The 18,715-nt window shown below is 35.1% G+C and overlaps 1 protein-coding gene across 1 annotated transcript; it reads left to right on the forward strand.

Moving 5' to 3' along the window:
- The first annotated feature begins 706 nt into the window (after nt 1–706).
- LOC140800896 (dihydrolipoyllysine-residue acetyltransferase component 2 of pyruvate dehydrogenase complex, mitochondrial-like) lies at nt 707–17,699 on the forward strand. The gene is made up of 20 exons (XM_073155810.1): nt 707–815; nt 901–988; nt 2,822–2,915; nt 8,210–8,349; nt 8,442–8,539; nt 8,638–8,678; nt 9,385–9,440; nt 9,530–9,604; nt 9,793–9,885; nt 10,750–10,989; nt 11,160–11,232; nt 14,384–14,472; nt 14,574–14,659; nt 14,767–14,842; nt 16,033–16,100; nt 16,191–16,257; nt 16,334–16,429; nt 16,508–16,610; nt 16,939–17,034; nt 17,139–17,699. The coding sequence occupies exons 2-20, from the start codon at nt 950–952 to the stop codon at nt 17,207–17,209; spliced, it is 1,701 nt and encodes a 566-aa protein (XP_073011911.1). The 5' UTR covers nt 707–815; nt 901–949; the 3' UTR covers nt 17,210–17,699.
- Nucleotides 17,700–18,715: the final 1,016 nt, after the last annotated feature.

The following is an 18,715-nucleotide window of genomic DNA, read 5'->3' on the forward strand; positions in this document are numbered from 1 at the left end:
TGTGGGCCCTCCGACTAAGCTTGCGACTGGCTAAAGGTTACGACAAACTAGTGGTTGAATTAGACTCCCTAGAGTTAGTCAACATTATAGAGAAGGTGGGGTGCCCATGGAGGGCAAAAGGGATAGTTGCTCAGTGTTGCACGTTGCTTAGCTCTTTTGATCATATTTCCGTCTGTCATATTTTCCGGGAAGGCAATGGTGTGGCAGACTGGGTGGCTAAGTGCGACAAGGTTGAAGCCCGCTAATTTGTATGGAATCCGGGAGACCTGGTGCCCCTAGATCTCACCACCATCCTCAACTTTGAAGCCCTAGCGCGGGGTTAGGCATAGCCGTAAGCTACTTCTTATTCAAAAAAAAAACCTTTACATTTAGAAAAATAAAATACAAATATATCTGATATCTGATAAATATTAGTAGCTATACTTAATAGATATGATAATTAAATTCACTATTTGTCTAAAGAAAAAAATATTGTACGTCATGTTAACCCATCCAATACAAGTGGAATATTAAACAAATATATGGAGAAAAGGCCGGTGGATTGTCAAGTTAATTATAGAAATTAAGATATGATTAAGAATAATTGCAATCAATTTAATTTGCCTTCCCTGCCCAGCCTGACATCTTGGGTTTGACCGCTTGCGGTATCGAATTCGGACTTCCTCTCTCTCCATCTCTCTCTTCCAATCTAAATTCTAAACCCAACCACTCTCCTCTCTTTATTCTTCCATCTTTCCATACTTGTGTTTCTACTCTTCTCCTCCTTTTGTTCGGATCCTTCTAGGGTTTCAGCTTTCTAGCACCGGGTGGGTTCAGTATGCCTCTCGCTCTCTCCCCCTCTCTGGTTTCTTGGACGGATGAATTGGTGGGCTGATTGGTTCTCGTTTTGTTATTTTGTAGCAGGTTGGATTGGCGGTGGCGTTCCGTTCCGATCCGATCCGATCCGATCATGACGTATGCCTCGCAACTCCTCCGCCACTCCCGCAAGGTCCGATTTGAACTAGTTACTGTTTGTTGGACGAGATTGTTGCTATTAATTTGCTTGATTTGACTAGTTTTAATTGGAATTCTTGCATTTCTTCCACTTTGAAATGAAGTTTTTTTTTAATTCAAAAATATTCTTGGGATCAGCCTATTTAACAAGCAGTTAGCGTGGGATTGGATCTTGATTTATTAGTCTGTTTATAGTTCAAGTGAATGAATACTGTGTTAACAGTACTTCTGAGAGAGTTGTTTAACTTCATGTCTGTGTTGTTAGGTCATTTATTTTCCTACATAGTGGGAAGGGAAAGAGAAAGTTACTCTCTTTTGTCAGAGCAAATCTCTTTACCTGTAATTACATAAATAAGGAAAATCAGAAGAATTATCATCTTATTTTTGGCTTCTTTTAATGTTTCAGTTTTTGTGTATTTGGTTTTCTCATGTCAAACATCCCACCATGAGATCGAAAAGCTGTGATTACAATGTCATGGAATGTCATGCTTGAAGTTGGGGTAAAGCAAGGTTCTAAAAGACTATAGACAGCCGGACAAGGGATTATCTAGAGCCTAAGCATTAGGCGGGTGCCCAGAATTTAAGACAATTAAAAATAAATAAATAAAAGAAATAATAGTTAGAGAAGAAATTAAAATTAATACCTATAATATAAACAATATACTAATTTATTCTTGCTAAGATATATTGTAAGCTATTTGAATATACTAATTCATCAACATGTACAATAATTTTAAATTTCAAAGTCAATCTAGATATTAAAATATTATGAGATGCTAAGGCGATCACTTAAGTGGAACCTAAGCGGAGCCTACTTATTTTCTATGTAAGACGGTAGTCTAGGCGCTAAGGCGGAAGTTCTTTAAAACAATGGGGTAAAGTAATAAGCCTAACATTTTTCTTTTTCAAACATCCCACTATAGTGGTACCTGAAAATGGGTTGAGGGAATAAAATATCATGGAATATCAGTAAACATTTCATCGTTTTGTAATTCAAGGTTTTGATGGTGAAGAAAAATATTTATGCGTAAAACATAGCATTGCTTTTCAATTCTAAGTTTCAAACTGATGTTGCCACCAGATTCAGAAACATATTGTTGGTATTCAATTCTACATTTCTAACTAATGTTGACACCAGAAGCAGGACTTGTATTTCTTCCGCTGATATGTACAAGATCTTATAGCTTTTTGTATTATTACCTGGTCAACCAAGTAGATGAGTTATTGCAATATAATTAGTTCAACTTGCCAATATTATAGACGACATCACACTTCAGTGAAAATTTTCTTCTTCTTCTTGATATTATGAGAGCATAATGAAAACTATATTCAATTGTATATTATGCTTGTGCTGAAATCCTGTATATCTTCTTGGCTGATTAGACAATCCAATATTTGTCCAAAATCCAGGACCTATAATTGGTGCCCATGCAACACAGAACTTCAAAAGGGCCTCTGTTTCATAGTCTCACCTGCAAAGTTTAATGAACACCCTTTTCTTTTTTGCCTTGCATTTCTTTGAGTTCCAGCAAATCTATAATTGTCATTAAATTCATTCATCTTTGTGGTGCTTTTTAGCTTTGAAGTCTGAAGACAAAGCATTTATGTTTAACATTACGACATTACATCTCTTTGTTAAAACTTACGAGTAATGTTGCAGTTCTAGTTCTTTACTTACCCATTATGTGGTGGACTTTATCCAGTGGCTGGTTTTATATCTTTTTGCAAAATTTCCCTTTTGTGAATGTCTTGACTATTCCAAAGAATTATAATTTATTAATTTTCTTGTCATTGGTTCTTTTCTGATTCTATATTCTTTATTGTGCAGCTGAGAAATGCCCAGAATGTACTACACTATGAGCCTGTTGTCTTTGCTCGTTATTTCTCCAAAGATTCTAGTACTTTGGGCAGTAAAAGAAATGGTATGCATTTCACTATGAACATCGCATAAATTAAATTTTGGAACAATATCAACTACCCAATAAGCCCAATATCATGTAATTCCAATTTTGAATTAGGATCTTCTGGTAGTAGGTGTTTGACTTAGTTCTTAATTTCTTAATATAAGGTTATATGCATTTTTCTTTGTGATTTTTTATGATCATGAGGTAGCACATGTTAGACTATCCAACTAAGACCAATTAGAGCAACTATGAGGATTAATTGGATGTGAGTTCAAGGTAGCACTTGTAGAGGATGAATTATAGGATAATAGAATAAGATAGATTGGACATGTCCCACAAAGGCTATATCAACGATGGCTGTGCTAGTGGCACGTGTTGGTCTAAGCACGGGGGGTGCCGAGAGGCATGCCTCAGCACGCCTCGCCGTGGTACTGGCATGCCTCTACATGCCATTGATACATATTTATAATATTTTTAATAAACTTTTTAGGATGTTTAAAGATGTTTTTGGGTCTTTGATATGTCAATTTTTGATTTTTAGTTTAAATATATGTATTAGAAATTTAAAACCTACATTACAATGCTTTATCTTTAGATTGTTTTTCTAAATGACCTATTTTATTAAAGATATAGTAGCAACGGTTAAATATAAATATTATTCAATACATATTATGATTGAAGGTATTCATTAAAATTAATATTGGTGATTGAATACTCCATAATATAATTGAACACATAATATTAATTGAGAATAATTTAATAATTAACATTAATATCTAGTTGAACGTAAAATGACGAGGAGAATCAAAGACTTCATTTGCTAAGAATAATATGAGAATATTGCATTAAATACTGTTGATATTCTTCAAAACTCATTCACTGATAATATACTAGTTGTAATGTCTCACATAGTCTTCATACAAATAGAAATTTTATAATTCTCCTATAATATAATATGAATATTGAATATGCATAGATATGAATGGCACCGGCATAGACACGGACGCGCCATATACATATGCAAATTGTGGATATAGATTATAGAGTATAATAAGAATGTTCTGGCTCTGATGGGTGTGATTGATATGATGGTAATTATGATAAACTCATATCATCCCATAGGTGCACCTATCCTGATGTTCTACTACCTACATACTCAAATCCCCTATAAAAATAATACATCTCTAAGAAGGTTGTGTAATAGAGACTCGAACGCACGTCTCATTCCATCATTACTACCACCAGACTGAGTCTTATTATTATCACCATCACCATCACTATCACCATCGCTATCATCATCAATTTTATTTAAGCCTTCTAAATGATCAGTTGATTTGATAATGATTGATGAAAATAGAAAAAAAACTTAAAAAAAGGTTCCACATGGCACAATGACCGTATATTGTCAAATCGTGCCGGTCAGCACGGGGGTGTGCCACTGACACATTCCGTACCAAGTGCGGTGCCATTATTGGCACGACAAGTGCCGATCGACACGGCTATTCATGGACTGTAGTGCACTGATATGTGGGGGTAATCTTTTTCACATTGAAAGTTCCTTAAGAGGGAGGGTAAGGCCAAAACTAACATGGGGCAACTAGTAAGACTATGAAATATGGTGCTTGAGTTGGTACAAACCTATGCACTAAATAGAGAAAGATGTAGGGAAAAAATAATTCATATAGTGAAATTCTGATCCTGAGGTGGTAGCAGGGGTGTAAACGAGCCAAGCTCAAGTGAGCTCAGCATTGCTCGGCTCGAAACAAGTTAAACCCTCTAGCTTGAGCTCAAACTGAGCCAGAGATAGGCCGCCTCAAGCTCAGCTCACTATACTACTGAGCTAGCTCAACCTCAATTTAGTTAGCTCGGTTTTAAAAATTATTAAATTAATTTTATATCCAATATGCCTATAAGAACCGAACAACAACAATTTAGTTAGCTCGGTTTTAAAAATTATTAAATTAATTTTATATCCAATATGCCTATAAGAACCTAACAACAACGTTGTTTTATAATCCTACATGCATAGACTAGTGTTCTTCACCAATATGGGACCAAGAATTTAATCCCTTGCGAAATATATTGTTTTGGAAAAAAAATGGTAAGGAGTGGGATTCGAACCCCGACAACCTTAATAAAGCACTATACCACTTGGAAGATATTACACTACTGAAAGTTTCTTGGATGTATTTATATCTATTATATTAACATGTGAGCTTTTGAGTCGAGCTCAAGCAAGCCAAGGCCAGCTTGAGCTCGGCTCATTTATTAATCAAGCTTAGTTCCTTTAGAGCTCGAGCTATTCTCGATCTGAGCTTTAAACGAGCCGCTCGAGCAGCTTGCGAGCTCATGAGCCAGTTTGACACCCCTAGGCAGTAGGCATTAGTCTTGGTGCTTATTTATTTTATATATGCTTAATTATGAAAAATCATTATGTGACCACGTGAACTATGTGAATATTGTAGGCATTTCCAGTGATAATTAAATATTTGATATATAGATTTGATTTGGAATGTTTTGTCATGACAATGATGCTTAGTGAATGGTTCAACTATACCATTGAAGTGCTATGTTGCACAAGCTACAAGAGCATGTAGTTATAATATTCAACAACAATGATATATTTGGGATCTGCATTTGATACAAATTTTTAGGCACACTTTTTAAAATGAATATGTAGCATCATATGTGCATGAATTGTGTTAGTTGGAGTTGTTTACTGTGAAAAAGATGGGTGACTATACTATACACTTAAACTTAAATCCTAATAATTTATTATACAATTTATTTGTCAAAAATTGATAACAATTTGATATATACTTAGCATTTGCTCGGTGAATACTAGATGGTTTATGCTGCATCACTAAGTAGTTGGAACACTAGTGGGCAAGTCAAGAATTTAAGTGTTGCCTGCACACCTCGTGTTGGTTGGTTGTTGGCTAAATAGCTAGTATTTTTTTGACACATGAAACATGCTACGACTCAAGGATTGTTGTGCCAATGAGCATCGAGTGTGTTGACCGTCGTATATCATGTTGATGGAGTATAAACACATGGTAGGGTAGCGTTTCGAGATACTTCCCTTGCCAAATATTGAGCTTAATTGAACAAATTTAAGACAATATCATAAAATTGGATCTTAATTTTGACATATTGGTTTATCTTAACCCAATTGCTATTATTGATTGAAATTTCACTAACAAAATATATAATTAGGGTTTACCCCAAATTTTCTACCATAATTTTGGAAGTGCAAAAAAATAGGGAAAAGAAATCAATTTGGAGTCTAATTTGTGTAGGATCCAAGTAGATCTACTCCATATGAGTTGTTCACAACCATAAATTCCCATTTATTATTATAATATTTTTTTGATGAAAAGTCCGTAGACTATGAATTGCATTCATTAATTGCCCAAGCTACAAAGAAGGTCTAATTCCTCCCTAAACCAGAGTTTACAAGAGTGGTTTGACAAAACAAAACAAGCTAAGTTATGAGCATATCTACTGTTCCCACCGCTGGTGCAACAAACTAGAACTAGGGGATAAAGATTTAAGAGATCTTTAGCTTCCTTGATGATGAAGTGGATTTGCCGATCAACATTCCAGGCAGAGTGATCACTACAAATCTTGATTAAATCTTTCAACCCTAATAGAAGGGCTTGAGCTTCTCCATAAATAGCAATGGCACAATAATCTAAGAGAAGAGAGCATCCATTTCTAAAGTTGGCAGAGTCATACTGGATATAAGTACCTATGCCCCCTAGATAACACCCTTTCCAACTAGCATCCACCCACGCGCAATCATCCTTATAGCTTGGGCCCACCTCAACATTTCCTCCTCCCCAACCCATGCAGAGCCACGCACTCTTCATGCAGCTCGAAATATCTCTTAAGCTCCAAACTGCTTTTAAGGTACCTTGCGAGAATAACACTAGCGTCATTGACCACCTTGATGGGGCTAGCTCTAACCTTTCGGAATAATAGATTGTTTTGAGACTTTCAAATACTCCAGAGAATCAAGAAACAGTAGGCCATATTCTCAATAGCTAGATGATCATTAACAAAAATTATCCACTCATCCAGTTTCTTGGACAAACCTTTTGAGAGAAGAGACAGCTTGCTCACGAACCATACTGCTTTCCCAAAGAGGCATCTTAGGAGCAAATGATCAATGTTTTTATCCTCCTAACCACAAATAGGGATGGAGGGTTTCTTGGGGGACTGGATAGTAGGTTGAGGTGGGAGACTTCTGAGTACTGGTTAGTAAGATGTGGCTCAATAGTGAGGTGGCTACTATTTCCCTAAAGGATAGTGACAGGAGTTGAGAGGGGAGTGTTGCCTTAAGAGTTGCTGTGCTTGAGGGTGGCTTCAGTTAGGTTTTTGGCTTGGGTGTAGTGATTTTTTGAGGTACTGAGGGGAAGGTAGATGTCCTTGCTCACTTTTGATGTAGGGTATAATCGAGTTAAAAGTAATAGAGACTAAGTCGTCATAGCTTTTGACAAACTCAAATGCCATTTTTTATTTTCATTTTCTCTGCATCCTTTCTCAGTGGAGTCTGCATAAGGATATTTTATTTGTAAGCTTATCATATCATAAGATATCTTTCTAATGGATACAAATATATAGATACAAATATTAAATCGAGGCTCCCATTCTATGACAGATCTCAACTTACCCTCTATTTTTGTGCCTTTAGTAGGCCTAGTATTTCCGGCAATTGCAATGGCTTCTTTATCTCTTCATGTCCAAAAAAATAAGATTGTCTAGATCCGATGGGACCAAATCTTATCAATTTATTTCAACACTCGATCATAATACGGACGGATATTTATTTGCATGTTTATCTACCCTTTTACATTCTCTTTTCTCCAAGCACTTCAATTCCTATGAAAGTAGTTATCTGAATTTCTTATTCTTATCTAATTAACAGATATTTTGGAAGTTAGGATCTTGGAAAGAATCTGATCTGCTTCATTTCAAATTCTTGGTCTTGGTTAAACGGACATGAAGGCAACAATAGATGTAATTAATAATTTAATATTGCGGGAATGCTTTTGGCTAGAAACTAATTTGACTATGAATTATCATGTGGTGGAATGTAATATAACTACCATAATGCAGCTACTATCTGAAATTTAGCATAGTTGATTGACTTGATTCCCCATATTATTCTGAGATAATGATGCACTACCTTAGGTGTAATACACTTTTTTATCAGTACTATGTTGTAACTTTCACTAATTTGTCAGAAACTTTAGTAAAACTTCCACCTTTAAACTGAGTACTTCTCAAGTGATTTTTCATTCTTCCAGATATGTCAAGGTGCCGGCAAATGGAACAGCTGGGAAGGCTGGGAAAGAATGATGGAGACTCCAGCTTTTCGGTGGGAGGTTTTTGGATCAATAAAGAGTTCTCGAAAGATAGTTATCTGACAAAATTTGACATTTTCAAGGTGATGACATTTCTTATTTTTGCTTTTTCATACTTGTCTTCATTGACTATATGTGATCTCAATTCTTTAAGTATTCTTATCCTGTTATTCAGGTATCTTCGACAGGGATAACCAAGAGCAGCCCTTTTGCGATAACAACTAAAACTAGGATCCCGGCAGCTCGGATGGTGCTTAACAATTCTATGTCATGGTTTGTTCAAGATTTCAAATGACAATTTTTGACTTAACAATTCTTTGTCATGGCTTTCAATTCCATTGGAATTATTGAATATTCTGCTATTTTCTCAGCAACCAGGTAGCTCCAAGGAGATGTTTCTCTACTAATTCAGGTTTATTTTATCTCTTATATATCTTACTGTTAGATCTATCTTTTCCTCCTCCCTCCTCCCTCCTCTCTCCCCACTTGTTCGCTTACTAAGACATTTAACATTATTACAGTTGAAGTGATTTCTTCCTTTAGTCAGGACAACTTGTATATCTGTCTAACTATTCTCCCAAGCTTTAGAGGTCAGCTAAGGCACACATTGAAATAGCAGGCAAATCTAAATACTTAAGCATTTTTCAACTACTTTTCAATTTAATTGTCAACCCTCAAATTTCTATCTTGGCTAAAGAGAAAATTATGCAATTGTGGGTCTAACCATGGAAGGTTATGAAGCTACTATTTACGTTACTTGCAGTTTCTGTCTCTGCACCAATACTAGTATTTAAAACCTTGATTGTTGTAGCTTGTCCAGGGTAGGACATAGACATTTAGAAACTATTGGAGACCTTGATCTCTGTTCTGCTTCATTGAATGATTCTAATAAAAGTCCAGAATTATCCTTCATAGGTTGGTATTTTTCTATGTGGCTTCAACTGCCTGACAATATCTTGTCAGTCCTATAAAGACACCTCGATAACATAATTGTATTCATGCACTTGGGTAGCTATAGATTCAAAATGGATTTCTTATCACATGTTCTTTTCCTATATCTGCGATATGGTATTGTTTGATATGGATGTTAAGTAAAGTCTCTTGATATATTGTTTCAGAGCTACCGCCACATCAAGCAATTGGGATGCCATCACTTTCTCCTACAATGACTGAGGTATCAACTTTTCTATCAAAATAAAAGTTGAGGCTACATCATTTATCCTTTTTTATTGCAAAAAGGTGAATCTTGTGTGTGCTTTCTAGGGAAACATTGCAAGGTGGCTGAAGAAGGAAGGGGACAAAGTTTCTCCTGGTGAAGTGCTTTGTGAAGTGGAAACTGTAGGCTACTGAATTCATGTCTAAAGATAACTAACTCTTTTGTTCTTCTATTGTATTCTGTTAGCCAAGTTGCTATGCAAAGACATGAACAAATAAAGTAATAAGATTTTTGTACTAAGATAACCATTTATGTACAGCTAGTCGAGGCTATAAGATCTTAAGAAAATTATGCTTTGTTGTATGGTTAGGACAAAGCAACAGTGGAGATGGAATGTATGGAGGAAGGCTACCTTGCAAAGATAATACACGGAGATGGGGCTAAAGAGATTAAAGTTGGAGAGGTACTTATTTTGTCAGAAATACCTGTCCAATATCTTTTATGCCATGTAAATGATCTTTTTATTGGAGTTATCTCACTGTAATTTATCCATTTATTCTAATTGTATGATTTATCATATTATGCTAATCTAGTCTTCAGTAATTTGTCTTAGGATACAAAATATGAAATATCATGCCATTGTAAACTCTTATAGCAGTATATTATTATTAGTTAGTCTTATTCCTTTCAAATGGGGAAGCTAAATACTTTGAATCGATTTATGGGTTAAGAAAATGCATTTTTATATTTTATATATCTTTGTCTATTTTTCAGATTTGAGTTATACGACAACTCTGGCATACCAAATCAATCTACAAAGTATCTAAAAATTAATATATAAAGTTCTTTGACTTAAATAACACCTAAGCTGGTAGACCCAACAATCTGTGATAATGGTTTGACATCCTACAGTTGCATCTGCAATGTACATTGATAGATGATTTGATGTATCATGTGACTACTCTGTTCTACCAAATTATAATCATAATTTCTTGCCTGCAGTTGATTGTTCCAACTTGCTCTTTAAATTTTAGGCATGGGCATCATTTAAATCAGCGTGTTATACCCTATGATCAGGAATATTTCATCCTGCTTCTGAAACAAAAATCATAATCTTGCCTTTCCATATTGATGAATGACTGATTTTGCAACTTCCAATCTTGCAATATTCTTTGTGGAAGATGGACATTCTGAATAGTTTAGAATTTAGACATTACGTATTTCTTCTTAAATTATTTGTTGCTGATTTTACGAAATTTCCCATCCAGAAAATAGGGCATGCTTTCGAGATTTTGTCTTACCATTTTGAAACATATACCTTAATTAGATTATTGCCATAACTGTGGAAGAAGAGGATGACATTGGAAAGTTTAAAGATTACAAAGTTTCAACATCTTCTTCCCCTGCGGATGTGAAAGCACCATCTGAGTCTGCTGCACCAAAGGAGGAGGAACCTGTGCCTCTTAGAGCTCCTGAACCGAAAGTTGCAAAGACTGAAGAAGTTTATGGTTCAGAAGATCGTATCTTCTCCAGTCCACTTGCAAGAAAGTTAGCAGAGGATAACAAAGTAAGTGATTAACTTCTTGAGTTGCTTGTGTTGTCTTAATAAAATTCTGAGAATCATATAGTGTGATATCATATAACAATTTATGTGTTTTGTGTTGCTGTACTGGAACTGGTTTTTTTGTTCTTGTCCTTTTCTCATTTCTCTTTACTTCTTTGTTTTACATTTAACAGGTGCCTCTTGCAAGTATTAAAGGAACTGGTCCTGAAGGGCGCATTTTGAAGGCAGATATTGAAGATTACTTAGGTATGCTTTCTTCTTCTTCTTTTTTATATTTAACTTTTCTCCTGATGAAATGCATCTTTCATTCTTTTCTGTTTACTAGCATTTGTAGATTCAGGTATAAGGGGTTGGGGTATGCTTTCTCTCATGAAGCTACTTTTATCTTGTGCTGAGAAAGGTGTAATAACATTTATAAACAATTGATAACTGGGAACTTCCATTGGTGTAATTATGTCCTTAACATTATCCCCACGTGTCATTTGGTGCGTCCAAATGAAACATGTCAACATCTGCAGTAAAATGAAGGGAAACAATGAATTTGCATGATAAAGGACTTACCTGCTAATATAAACACAAATTGGTAATTATTCTCTCTGTCATGTCCCAAGCATATGTTAGAGGGGGGAAAATATTTTACTGCTTTCAAATGTGAATTCTAGACCATTCTATTTCTAGCAATCCACATCGTGGATGAGGTACAGGTGACACTTGCCATTGGCCATTGCCATCATTGATAAATAGCCCCTAGTGCCAATGGTACCCTCCACAAAAGCATACAAATACCTTATTGTTTGCTCTCTGTTTTCTAAGAAAATAGAATAAAAGAGTGAGTAGATGAGAATCATGAAGCTAGATTGAGAAAGGGCATAGCGGCACCCTAGGTAGCTGTTCTACCATGGCGTTGGTAAGAACAAACATGGGAAGAAAGGAAAGGTGTGGAGCTTGCTCCTACCATTTGATAATTGATTGAGGAGAAGTAGGAAATTTACCACCTGGCAGCTCTCATGAACTAAATCAAAGATGAAAAGGAGAGGAAGAAGGATTGTGCTACATAGGCTATATGGTGTTAGGGAGCGTATGCAATATCTTGCAATAGAGGAGATAGGCATGTGGTACATATAGGGTTAATATATTAACAAGAATCTGCATGCGTGAATTTTGATGGTGTGTGACTTGGTATGATGGTAGGGTTTGCCTCTTGATTGATTAAGGTAGTGCGAAAGGATTTTCTCAAAAAGATAATGAACAGATAAGGGATTTGAGGTAATCACTTGCACATCTTTTTTCTTTTTTTCTTTTAACCCTCTTGCACCTCTTTTTTTTTACCCTCTTGCACCTCTTGTTTGATAAAGATGAGCCCTTGCCCTCCACCCTCTAAAATCTAATCCAAACAAGTTTACTTCAGAGAACCTCCAATTGGACCTTTCTATTCAATTCTTAGCATCAACATGGGTGAAGTTTGCAGTGTTCTGATCATTGGAAAGTAGGGAAGCAGTTGTCCAAATTTGTAGCATCCCATTAGTTGATGGTGCTACCATAAAGTAGAGGCAGCAGGAACAGGAGGTAAACAGACCTATATTTGCAGCAGATCTGGAGCATAAAGAGAGGAGAAACAAAGAAGAATAGAAAGTGAATTGGGAGAGATTTTGTAACTGCAACAAGGAGTATTGCAAGATATTAGAGGTGTCGACCCTCTTCCTGGTCATATCACCTCTCCACCCTCCTCTTCCTCTCTACTCTCTCCTTGGCCTAGTTTCCTCTCTCCAGCCAATATATACAATGCAGCGACCTTTTCGGGGTTTGCATTGTCAGCTTTCTGTTGTTGGTAATTTGATATTGCCATCTATATATATCGTTGTCATTCTTTCATTCTAAATTAGTTTCTAATATTTATTGAGGATGTGTAAGGAGATAAGGAATAAGCATATAAAAATGGCATCCATCCTATCATATGAGGTTTCTACCAATGTGGGTTTTGGGGAGGACCTCATGCACACAAATTTTACCCCATTATTGGAGCGGTTGTTTTGATCACTCAACATGACCACAAGTCGTGGTAAGCCTTACAACCATACAATGCAGTTCCTCAGGTTAGAAGTAGGCATGCTTTAGGTTTTTCTTATTGCTTTTCAGCTCACTTGCATTCAGGAACTTAATATTAATATGAAAATACTGCTGACAAACGACCTCATTTTCTTCACGATGAAACTTCGCAGTTCATATATTCGGTCCAATGGAAGTACAGTTAGAGTTACATTTTCTATCAATGTTTTGAGAGGTGCCTACAGTATGCAGGCAATCACCCATCGCATCGGTATGCGGACGCATATACGGGCAACTATGCGGTCTAGCATTTTTAATAAAGTTATATATGATATATATTATATGGTAATATAGTATATATACAATTTTATTAGTAATAAACTAGTTTATGTATGAAACTATAGTATATATAAAATTTTATTAGCAATAAACTAGTTTGTGTAAATGTAGTAAACAAATAACATGATTATAACCATCAAAGAACTAAGTAAAGAAGTTTCAAACATTTGTAGTCAGTACATCAAGATACAGAATAATAAATTGTACTAGAGACTAGCAAACAATATGAAGGCACTATTATAGTCTTCTTCACAATTTTGGTTAAGAGCTTCATATGATTCCGTCACCATATTCTAAAGTTAATTCTTCACCTTGGAAGATCTCTTGCTCAAGAGGATCCTTCTCTTTCAAATCTTTCTTCTTGCATTAAATGTACAGTTGTACACAAACTAGAGTGTTCAACTTCCTCACTTCCAATCTATTTCTTTTCTTTGTATGAATCTAAAATTAAATACCAAATTAATATTACAAAATAAAATTCATAAACTAGAATTGATTTAATGGACAACTTAGTCAATACATTACCCGTTCATATGAGTTTTAATTTCTTTCAAATTCTACGGAACTACATGTCAAATTTTAAAAAAAAATGTCAGCATGCCTTTTAGGTAGGGGGCACAGGATTGATATGTTGTCCGCTAATGAGTTAATAACCATAGAATGTAACATACATAAGAGTATCCCCCCCAGTGGCATTTATATATGGCTTATGCCTTCATCTCCACTTTTGAATAATTTCCTAATGTCTAAGAGTACCATCCATTACCTTATCATTTGATTTTCAATACACTGCTCTCTATGAACTTTCTTGATTTATACATGTTTATTTGTAAGGCTAGCTAATAAGTTCATTTTCTTTTCATCCATGAGAAGGTATACTATGTCTTTTCCTGTTCTCTGTTATATATGCTTCTCTTTGTCAAATTTTTCTTGACTCATGATGTTGCTTTACTTCTCTAAATCTAATGAAAGCAAATTCTTTCATTTTCTGGTGCATTTTTTGTTGACATAGCATCTGTTGCAAAGGGCGTCAAGGCAAAGGAACCAATTCCATCTCAAGCATTAGATTATGTGGATATTCCTACTTCACAAATAAGAAAAGTAAGTCTACACTGTCCATATGAACATGAACTATAGGAATGTATATAGTTGGTGTTAAAATATTAGTTAATATTGGATATTTTGTTGTTTGTACATTATAGGTTACTGCTTCACGGCTGTTGCTTTCCAAACAGACTATTCCCCATTACTATTTGACAGTTGATGCTCGTGTTGACAAACTCATGGAGTGAGTATCTTCCCTGCACTTCCACCTCCTAAAGTTTGTATAGTTGGTAGGATTAGATGATTAGTATGCTTTTCTTCAGAGACACTGATTTTGTTGGTTGTATTCAGGTTGAGAAACCAACTAAATTCTTTACAGGAAGCCTCGGGTGGGAAAAGAATATCTGTAAATGATCTCGCCATAAAGGTCTTTTTTCTTTGAACTTAGCTATTATGCTTCTTTTATTTTTGTTGCTGCTCTGTGTGTGCTTAAGGCCAAGGTATTCTGATATGGTCTTCTGGATATTCTACATGCCTAACATAGTCTTCCATTTGGCTTATTCAAAATTTCCTTAATATTATCGATCTTGCACTTATTTATGGGATTTTTTTTTTTAAATTTAGTGTTAAAGCTGCATAAGGTGAACTGAATTAGGTAAATGTGTAAAAAAATTGATATGCCTGCTTTCTCAGAGAGAGGTAAATGTGCATTACTAATTATCAATAAATAAATACATAGCATTGGTCGACACATGTAATTGGTCTATCTATAAGCAGCAATAATTCAAAGTGTTTTCCTCTTTTTGTCAGTAACATGCTCATATTGAGTACTTTAATTGTTCCATCAAATAAATTCTTTCTTTTAGAGGGCATCATGTCGTGTGATGATAAATCTTGCCCCTTGCGTCCAAGAGGTTATGGCTTCAAGTAATGGAAGCCTCTTAAGTAACGAGTATGAAGCTTCATACATCTCTCTGTAGAACCATGTCAGTGAGAGACATGCACTGGGGTGGCCTTATATGAATTATTTTTATTCCTTTTCAAATTCATGCATCCATCTTTTGAAATATAGCAAAATGACTAAATCAGTCTAGTGAGGATCTTCATCTCTTTAATAGAAACAAAGATTTTCCTTGACTTATCTGTGTGAAACTAGATTCTTTGAGTGGAAGACATATATAAAGGGTTCATATGGTAACAAATATGTACTTTGTGCCAATGGAATTTGGAGTTATTTACAATACTAGGATGGATAATGTTCACATACAATGAGAGTTCAACATAACAAAAACTACTTCAACAATTTGACTTTATCTTCCATCTAACCGAAGAGATTCAGTTTTATCAATGTAGGTGCAATCTTTAGGTTGCAATTTGGTTCCAAGGGTGGCATCATCATTCTGAAAATTTCCCTTTTATGTCCTTTGTCTGCCAGCCAAGTCATTGCACCATAGCGGTCTTCTACTTGATTTTCAGTTTGGAAATGTATATGAATCACAATTGGTCTATCAGATTTAGTTCTGCATAGAAATTTTTTGGTTCTTGTTTGTGCTAGTTTGGAACTCTGGATGACTGAGAATGTTGAGCTATTTTGACCTAATTCTGTTGAACCTACAGGCAGCTGCTTTGGCTCTTCGAAAAGTTCCGCAGTGTAATAGCTCCTGGATGAATGATTTCATCCGCCAGTAAGTTTCTGAGAGCTCTTAAAAGTTTTGATTGCTGATCTTCTTATAATCTAGAATTTTCATGGCATTATCCTACGGTCCTTGATGCAGGTACCACAATGTGAATGTTAATGTTGCTGTACAAACAGATCATGGGTTGTTTGTTCCTGTTATTAGGGTAGCTGCTGGCACTATTTCCCTCTTAAAATTCCCGATTTCCTGTGGAGTCATAACATGAACAAGTGATTTTGCAGGACGCAGACAAGAAGGGACTCTCTATAATTGCAGAAGAGGTGAAGCAACTGGCTCAGAAAGCCAAGGATAACAGTCTGAAACCAGAAGATTATGAGGTCGGTGCCAACATAGATGTCAAGATTTGACTTGATCTTTCGCAAATTATTGCATAATTTAATAAGCTGAATTTGCAGGGAGGCACATTTACGGTATCTAATCTGGGAGGTCCTTTTGGAATCAAACAATTCTGTGCCATTATAAATCCTCCACAGTCTGGCATTTTGGCCATTGGATCTGGTAATATTTGAATGTCAATTTACTTTGGGTTTATCTCTGTCCTTATAGTATATCCACTTTTATGTCATATTTCAAATGGATTTGGGTGACTTACACATTTTGGCTGGAGGATAATAATAGCAGGGTTATCTTTCTGTTGATGTCATGGAAAAGAATTGGTTAAATTCAAATAATTGAAGAACTCTCTTCTAACATCTGAGTTTTAGGCTCCTAGTTTTAGATTAAATTCAAATTCAAATAACTCCTACCTATATATCACTGGATGTGCAATATATACGTAGAAAATGCTGGCATTTGTAATAATCTTAATGTGTTAATCCTGGTGCAGCTGAGAAGAGGGTGATACCTGGTTCTGGTACAGACCAATTTGAATTTGGGTCCTTCATGTCAGTCACTCTGAGTTGTGATCACCGCGTCATTGATGGTATGATCGACATACCGAGATGCCCTGGAATATTGGATAGCTCCTTTAACTTATATTATTCCAATGTAGCATTCTTTACCTGATTCTTACTCTGGAAACCTCAGGTGCCATTGGTGCGGAGTGGTTAAAAGCATTTAAAGGTTACATTGAGAATCCATACTCCATGTTGCTGTAGGGCAAGAGAGCACTAAATGGTTTGCAAAGTTTAGCAAATAAAGGCTCCTAATTTACGTCAATTCTTTTGTTTTCTTTTTCCATCCTCCTCTTTGAGGTTAGTGTACACTTCGGCATGGCCTCTATGAGGACCTCAAAACTAAGAGATCAGAGCCAAAGACAAGCTTATCAATTTTTTTGTATGTATTTAGAGTGTTGTTTCCCTCTGACATAATGGGGAGTCAGGCAAGTGGCATAATTGAGCTACTTGGTATTCAGGTTCTTGTTTCCTTTTCGTTTATCTGGTTCTTGCTTATAAGTTAGTCAGAGAAATAAGGTGACTAAGACAAAGCAATGAAACTTTCTGAAGAAGGCAGCTAGATGTAGAATCTGAGATCTTCTTCTGCAATAATTTCTAGTCAGATGCATGCATGATTCAGATCAAGATATGATATTGGGTGCTACTACTTTGGATTCTGATACATTCAAATATGAGATATCAGGTTTATTAATTATTATATGTATGAAGCTGGTGTTTGTTTGATAGCTTTAGTAATAGGTGGATGCAACCATATTGTAAATCTCGTCCAAAACCTTCGTTAATATTTTGTATTTTGAATCTCAAAATAATGTAAGAGAGTTACACAAAGGATCCACTTTGCCATCAGGTTGTATGCAAATTTTTTTGATAAATTGAAAAAAAAAATTATGACAAGTTCTTCGATTAGGAACTGAATAATGCTACTTTTAAGAGGGACTTTAAATTTTTTGAGCTTTTATCCAGGAAAGAAAAGGGGATAATTATTTATTTTAGATTCTGAACTATTACTTACTTTTATAAATTCTCTCATTTATTTTTATTGACACATTACTCCTCTAATTATGTCAAACATTTGAAATATCTCTTCTATTAAGCTCCGTTTACTTGTCCTACTAAGTTCCAATGTCATTAAGATTAAACTCAAATGTTACACATACAACAGGAGTTTCTTTAACTAACTGAATTCTATCTCATTGGTGGGGAAGATACTAGATAATTAAAGAGGTTAAAATATTAGGAAAAAAGAGAGGTCTATATTAGTATTTCTTGCCATTCTTAAGCCAAGTTATGAGCATTAGTATTTATTGGAAAATGAAATGATATACTTATAGATGTAGCCAATGGGATAGTGCTTAGATAGTTAGAGGGATTCATGTTTGATTTAGTTATATATATTAGATAGATAGATATGTAAGTTGTTTATATGACGTTGTTTAGGCATGGATTAGTTCAAATTTAAAGATTCATGTGAAACATAAATTTGTAAATGATTGAATAATCTTTCCAACATATTCAAAATTATATTGATATGAGTTAATATGAAAAAGTAATGACCAAAATATGGAAGAATAATAAATTTTATTATTTATTAAATTTTAGCATTAAATTACTTAAAAAATGATTAGATTATTGGATAAGCTTTGCAACACATCCAAAATGATATTAATCAAATTTAGTATAAGAAAAATATGACCAAAACACTTACAA

Source organism: Typha latifolia, chromosome 14 (assembly GCF_019914945.1).
Source record: "Typha latifolia isolate L0001 chromosome 14, TyphaL0001v2, whole genome shotgun sequence".
In the NCBI taxonomy this organism is placed as follows: Eukaryota; Viridiplantae; Streptophyta; class Magnoliopsida; order Poales; family Typhaceae; genus Typha; species Typha latifolia.